Source organism: Coptis chinensis, chromosome 8 (assembly GCF_015680905.1).
Source record: "Coptis chinensis isolate HL-2020 chromosome 8, ASM1568090v1, whole genome shotgun sequence".
In the NCBI taxonomy this organism is placed as follows: Eukaryota; Viridiplantae; Streptophyta; class Magnoliopsida; order Ranunculales; family Ranunculaceae; genus Coptis; species Coptis chinensis.
The window spans coordinates 14,325,546-14,333,048 of NC_141463.1; the positions used below are offsets into that span (position 1 = coordinate 14,325,546).

General features: G+C 38.5%; 1 protein-coding gene across 1 annotated transcript; it reads left to right on the forward strand.

Moving 5' to 3' along the window:
• The first annotated feature begins 438 nt into the window (after nt 1-438).
• LOC147480107 (uncharacterized) lies at nt 439-2,802 on the forward strand. The gene is made up of 4 exons (XM_086578559.1): nt 439-774; nt 844-1,634; nt 1,715-2,020; nt 2,115-2,802. The coding sequence occupies exons 1-4, from the start codon at nt 439-441 to the stop codon at nt 2,800-2,802; spliced, it is 2,121 nt and encodes a 706-aa protein (XP_086434685.1).
• Nucleotides 2,803-7,503: the final 4,701 nt, after the last annotated feature.

Sequence of the window (7,503 nt, forward strand, 5' to 3'; positions counted from 1 at the left end):
GATTGTATTTTATATTGGGGGAAGAAAAATGAATTGTTGCAAGAATGTCCTACTTGTAAGGTGTCGAGATATAAAATTGCAACAATTGAGGAGAGAGAAAACCGTGTAAGACTACCTGCGAAGCAGTTGAGGTACTTTCCAATTGGGGATAGGTTGAAAAGAATGTACGGTGTCGGTTGGGTAGCCAAAGATATGTGTTGGCATCCCACAAATAGATTGGGGGATGGTGAGTTGGGTCACCCAGTTGACTCATCATCTTGGAAACACATTGATAGGACATACCCAAGTTTTTCTTTCGAGCCACGTACTGTTTGATTGGGCCTTGCCACTGATGGGTTCAACCCCTTTGGAATGCAAAGCACATCGTATAGTTCTTGGCTAGTGATGTGTGTCACATATAACCTCCCTCCTTGGCTATGTATGAAACCACAATTCACTATGCTAGCACTGCTCATTGAGGGACGACGACAACCTGATAATGATATAGATATTTATTTACAGCCGTTGGTCCATGAATTGCAATCCTTGTGGGATAAAGGAGTGTTAGTCAAAGATGCTAATAGGGGTGATGTCTTCAATATGCGTGTAGTTCTCTTATGGACAATTCACGACTTCCCAGCTTTTGGGAACATCTCTGGATGTAGGACTAAGGGGAGATATGCTTGTCCCCCTTGTGGTCTAAATACATCTACTGTGAGACTTGTTCATGGGAGAAAAAATGTTTACCTTGGTCATAGACGATTTTTGCTGCAATTAGATCCAAATAAACTTGATGTGAGAGAATCTACTTTCAACAAGGAAGAATAGCTCAGGTCACAACCCTTGCATTTGTCTGGGGAGAAGGTTAAAAAGTTAACTCAGAATCTCAAAGTGAAATGGGGAAAGTTAAAGAAAAGGAAACGGGGAGGTGGTGACTCCGAGGATGAGGAAGATGTGGTTGGGGAAGATGTGGACAGTGATTCTAGTTTTTTGAAGCAGTCAATATTTTCTAAACTTCTTCCATATTGGGAAGAACTCCCCATTCCTCATAACATTGATGTGATGCACACTGAGAAGAACGTATGTGAAATTCTTATTGCTTTGATATTGGGCACGAAAAAAACCAAAGATGATCTCAATGCACGCAAAGACTTGAAACTTTTAGGGATAAAGAAGAAGTATTGGGTGACATACAATAATCGTAAAAACCGTGGACTGTTCTGTCTTACACCTGCCGAGAAGTCTTTATTTTTTACCACCTTAAGAAACATGCGCGTACCTGTTGGTTTTAGTAGCAATTGGAGGATTATTGTCAAGGAGGGGTCCATGGAACTCAAAGGGATGAAGTCTCATGATTATCACATTCTAATGCAACATTTGCTTCATGTATTGATCCAACACGCATATAAAGATCGGAAGGAGGCCTGGGCTGTTATATTGAGTTTTTGTACTTTTTTTCGTGCTTTATGCTCGAGAAGAATTGATGTTGATTCTTTGGTTATACTTGAGATTGGTATGGCCAGAACCTTATGTGAGCTTAAGAAGATGTGTCCTTCATTGCTTTTTGTCATAATGATGCATCTTCCCATTCATTTAGCCTATGAGGCCCGCTTGTTAGGACCAGTGTTCTATCGATGGATGTATGTCTTTGAAAGGTATACTTAGATCAAAAACTTTTCACATGATTATTTGGTTTTATTTCTCGTACTTTCTATTTAAGTTTTGTTATTTAAAGGTTAATGAAGCAGTACAAGGATTATGTTACGAATAAAGCACGCCCAGAAGGTTGCATTGTGGAGCGATACTTGAATGAGGAGACAATGATATACTGTGGAGGATATGAAGGAGGGGGTGGCCTCCTTCAAAAGCTAGAAGAGTGGACCGAGGGTTTTGAGATAACAATGCCTCCTAGTTTGCTCGATGAAGTTGATGAAGTAGGTCCTCTTGGTCCAAGTAAACATTACCTTTTAGAGGGTGTTGAGTGGGAGCAAGCACGAAAGTGGATATTGAAAAGTCATCCAAAGTATGAAATGTGGGAGAAGTAAGTCTATTGTAGTTTACGTGTATGTATTTTTCAATTACCAAATAGAGATTTTTATATTATTTATTGTGCTTTTATTAATGATATTGAACAGAGAGTACAATAACTTCCTCGAGGTTTGCAAGAGAACCACAGGAAGAAAGTCTGGCCAGTTCAAAGTACCTGAAAAAGATGAGTTCATGCCATGGTTAAGGAGACAACTTGATGTTCAAAACCCGAAAGATGACGAGCTTATAGAAATAGCAAGGGGACCAGCACGTTTTGCTATAACATATGAGAAGTATGTAGTCAATGGTTTTTTATTTGTCACCAAAGATTATGAGTTGATTAGAAGAAACCAAAATAGTGGAGTTTGTACCAAGTGCCCAACTACCTTTCGCTCGAGTGCTAAGGATAAAAATCCTATAGAAGCATCTGCTGAATACTACAGTGTTCTTAGGAAAATTGTTCAATTGGAGTACCCAAATACTGATTACAAACCAGTGTTATTCAAGTGCGATTGGGTTAAGCTCCCAAATGGTGTAAAGGTGGATAACGAGTCAAAATTGTTGTTGGTCAATCTATCCAATATGCTTGGTTCATCTCAAATGAATGACGAGCCATTCATTCTTACTGAGCATGTATCCAAGGTCTTTTACTCTAAAGACCCATTCAATCTTGATTGGCATGTGGTTATTGAGGTTCCAAGAAAGGTTTACTCTGATATGGACTCAACAAGAGTAGTGTTAGAAAATATAGTTGTGGATGAATCGTTCGCGAGGCCAATTGATAAAACCGTTTAATTTGGTACATTTATTGGTTTTCTTGATTAAGTCCGAGGTCCACAGTCCAAAGTCCGAAGTCCGAAGACCAAAGTCCAAAGTCCAAAGTCCGTTTAGTCGTCCGTTTTAGTCAAGTTACCTTACTCACGTGGATTTGGTAGGATAGGTCGAGTAAGGGATCGTCCAAACCTTAGGGCTCGGAAAAGGTTCACAACTGGAATTACAACTTTTGGTGAGTAGGATTTTAGGTTTTTAGTTGGTTTTAATTAAATTAACGGTAATGCAAATAATGTAACTTACTACGGTGATTTTGATGTAGGTAAACAAAGATAGAGAAACAGGGAGAGGGTTAATCATACTCATGCAAGAATCATTTTTCAACAGTTTATATTAACATATCACTACATCTCTAATTTGTCTCGTGTTCAGAGACGACGTCGAGTATTGATCCCTAGCGCATGCCCACATCTCTGAGTCGCATCGCACTAGCATAAGGAATTGAACTAATATTTCATCTCTAGAATATCATTTCAGGTCCTGGCTCGATTCCACATCAGTTGGACAAATTGGAGAGTTGTCTGATACCATCGAGTCACGCGTGAGACATTTTGGGTCGCGCACGAGACTATTCTGGAGCATCAGCACTCCAAATTTGTACAGTCTCAGTCATTTTGGGACCGGATGTCTAATCTATGCCTAATTCCTAAGCAGTGATTCTAGAATATTAAAGAGTCAATCCGGATTCTCACACGAAGCAAACATAGATAACCCCGAGGGGGATTAGCTCATGGTCATTGAAGGAATAATAAAACTTTGTCGTATACATTAAGTAAAATAAATGCGGGACGGGAATTAAACTAGAAAAGAAATGATCAGTTATTAAGGGTAAAATAACTACGGTATTTTAAGCTGCTTTGGAATGAAAAATGACGAGTTTAAGTCTTTGGAATGAAACTACAGATGTTAAAGTAAAACTAATGTATAGCTAAAGCATAGAATGCTGAAGGTTGATCTCTCGTGAAGCCTTTAATTGGGTTTCGTGAAGCCTTTAATTGGGTTTCGTCTGTTTTCTAATTGAGACATTCAAAACTTTGAATATTAATTTGATCCAAAGTTTTGTTACGAAACAAAACTTTCATTTAATGTTTTGTCCTTTTGTGTTTTGTCTTTTAGCCAATTTCAATTCAAACCACCTGCTTTGAATTGGTACGTGTCTTCTCATATTGCAAGGTGGCACAATTTTGTGACCATCTCTTGCCATCTGCCTATGCTAACTCGTCATGCCTTTTGGGCCCACCGAGTGGGTCCACTTAATGTGTCCAGTGGCGGCACTGATTTTGGCATTTTTACAATTTTCTGTCTTTGCATAGGGTTTGTCGCCCTGGTCGCTCTGGCAGTTCACTAGCCAACGTCGGCATCTAGATTTATCAGATGTGAGCTTCGGAAGTTTGTTGTTTCTTTATATATGGGCCCGTTCTGCACTGGTTTTGTTCTTTTGGAAACTTCGGCTCTAGTCAGGCTTTGTTGGGCTTCACTGGGGTTGAGTGGGAAACTTCAAATATTTCGGTATTCCCGTACTTTGATGTATTTTTATCATTATATTCATGTTAACTAATACAATTATTACATGATTATTAAATACATAATCGACCAAAATGATATGTCTCTTGGGGTTTAATATTACAGCTTTGGGTGCTTATCACACCACCCCCAAACAGCACTTTGCTTGTCCTCAAGCAAAGAAGAGACATTAAAATGATAAGTGGCCAAAAAAGTGTTGTCTTAAGCTAAGTCACATTTCGCAGAGTGCGGTTGTATTGACCGTATGCAACAAGGCCTTGAACCACTAGGAATTCCCTAGTGGACGAGTTATAGCATCGTGAGAGTTTTCCAGAGAAAATACTCACAAACTTCATTTATACTACAACGACTCAGTATTAAAGGCTTGTTTCCTTAATTAATCTCAGGTATCTAGACATCTCACTAGCGGGGGAAACAAGGATTTAATTCTTTCAAATTTCAAGTTAATATACATATAATAATCAAAACATCTGCGTACTTATGAGCATGCATGCAGTGATCTTAAAATGAAATGTACGAGCAGGGCCGTTTCTGGATCCTTTGGATAGCGTCCTTAAATAGGTTCTCACAGGTATGTGTCGAAACACAATTTCTCTCTTATTTTTCCACTCAAGTTTTGCTATCTCTAGTGTGCAGTGGGAACACGTTTCCTCACATACTCAATGACAGTCAGAGGAGTCGAGGTCGAGAAATCACAACTACTACTTATTATCACACTATCCTACTCCTAATTGAGCTAGAGGTCTTTATTAGGTGTTATGGGGCTTAGAAGGTAGTGTAAAAGAAACTGGAATGGAAAATTCAAAAATGATAAGTATGAGAGAATAAAGTCTTCGAGATATTTATACTAGAGAATCCTTATTTTCTTTCCTGCTTCTAACATGGGTTTCCATACTTGGATTTTTCAAGCTTTTGTATTCCCTTTTGATTTGATTTTTGGGGGGAATTCTAACCTTGATATTTCTTTTGATTTTTGGAAACATATTTCTATTTCTATTTTTCTTTTCTTCTGAAGCAGGTAACTGATTCTGATTTGTGACAAGGTTTTTCTCTTCATTTTTCTGCACTTTATCCTATTTCTCATACTCATCATCTAGGTAGGCTTATTTATTTGTGGTTAATAGATGGGTAATGATTTTTTTTTTTGGTGAAATAGAAAGGATTAATGAAAGGTTTAGTGGGGCGACTAGCGGTAAATTTTTTTTACAGGTGTGAATTTTTGGCTATTTCGATCCAAAGAAGGCCTAAATTCTCGCCTAGGATTTGGGTAGTGATCAAGTAAGTAGACGTGTGAACTTCTCTATTCGGAAGAACTACTCCTCTGTGTCATTACTCATATATCACACATTTTGAAGCCTTTTGGTTAGATTCTTACAGGATATGGAAACTAAGTTGCCTAACTGTGGGTCCCAGAAACTTACTGCTGTGTACATTTAATAATAGTCAGTGCATGAATGCTCATGGAAAGATGTAAAAACTATTGCATACGTATTAAATTAAGTTTCTAAGAACAAGTCCTAATTCTGATGTTAGGATGAGATTTCTAAATATTTTTCATCATAGAAAGGGAAACAAGAATTTGTCACTAAATACGTTTATTTAGACATCAAGTAAACTATATACAACTATGCATACCTAATTTTTGTGAAAGGTTTTCACCACCCCCAAACAGTCAGACGCTGTGTCCTCAAAGTGTTTAAAAGGAAGAAAGAGTATACCTGAGAGGCTTGAGCAAAAATATAGCTGACATCTTCCACAGAAATTTATTGTAACACACTATATATTATACATCATAAAAGTAGAAGCACACTGTTAGAGTAGCACACTGTTAGGTTATTTATTTATTTCACATCAAAACATAAAACAAATATGTGCATACATCAACTCACATTGCCCCAACCTTGAACTGGGGGATAGTCCATCCTTGCCTCGTCTCTGTGGAAATGTCATTCCTTCGCATCACGCCAATCTATCATAGCTTTCCAGACTTCGCTCCACTTCCTCTTCTTTGCATTGTCCAGATGAGCTATCATTTTATCATCATTAGGGAAAGAACGAACTTTCTTTAGATACCTTGCAGGGCTTTGCCATGTCCGAAATCGCAAAGAACGAATTATCTTGTTTGTTGGACACATAGAGTCGACCTTTACCCAGTCCTGAAAGGTGGCCGCAAATTGTGGGAAGTACGTCCTCACTATTCTGCATGCTGTAATTAGCAGGGTGATATAGTGCTGCCAAAAAGACTGAGCCTTCTTAAGATTCTCAATTACTAGGTCTGTAATGTCAAAGGCGGTATGTTGCTGGGCCAATGCATGGAATGTCTTACACACTGACTTTGATGCAGTGGAAAAATGTCAATCCCCCATGATGTTCAGAAGAATAAATAACATGGCAGTTCCAACATTCATGGTCATACTGGCTAGTGGAATAGTGAAGTCTGGCCATTGGCTAGCTTTGGCACGTTCACTGACGTGGGCAAGGCCATCGCCATACCGGGCAGCAAAATCTTCCCTAGAATAGTCATTAAAGTCATTCTCTATCATGTATTGAATGGGGAGGTCTGGCTGAAGAGGAGGAAGGTCTAGAGCCATAGCAACTGTTGGCTTGTAAAAAGAGTGTTGGGTGTTACCAATACGGATTGTAAATCCATTCAAAGGGAACCCCTGTATAGCAGGTAGATCTTCCATGTGATCGTAAAAATAAGTTGCCAAACCTGGGGAATATGTTTGCTCCGGGTGTAGAATAAGGGAGTTCCAACCAACTCGTGTGATGAAATCTCAAGAGATGTCCATACTGTGAGGAGAATTCAAAGAACAAATGGAAGGATAGTTCGAATTATCTTTGGGGCTGCCATAGTAGAAGACGATAAAAGAAAGATGCCACCTGTAGACAAATATTAATAAATATTAGAATAAGATGAGAATGATTAAGTAAAAACAAATTACCATAGGAAAATTTCACTATAATTAAAAACTAAAAAGAAAATGACAAAGAACATAAAATTGCAAAATTTAAATGGTGTCATGGGCCCAAGTAACAGCAAGGATCCTTTTGTGGGAGGGATCCATTTATAAGATTTTCTATGTCGTCAATCCGTGCAACAACCCGTTGCAACATTTCATTTTTTGTCTGGTAAATCTC

Coding starts and splice junctions, on each gene's coding strand:
- LOC147480107 (XM_086578559.1), top strand. CDS start 439: ATGCTAGCACTGCTCATTGAGGGACGACGACAACCTGATAATGATATA. Junction 775..843: donor TAGATCCAAATAAACTTGAT/GTGAGAGAATCT, acceptor TCTGGGGAGAAG/GTTAAAAAGTTAACTCAGAA. Junction 2,021..2,114: donor AAGTATGAAATGTGGGAGAA/GTAAGTCTATTG, acceptor GATATTGAACAG/AGAGTACAATAACTTCCTCG.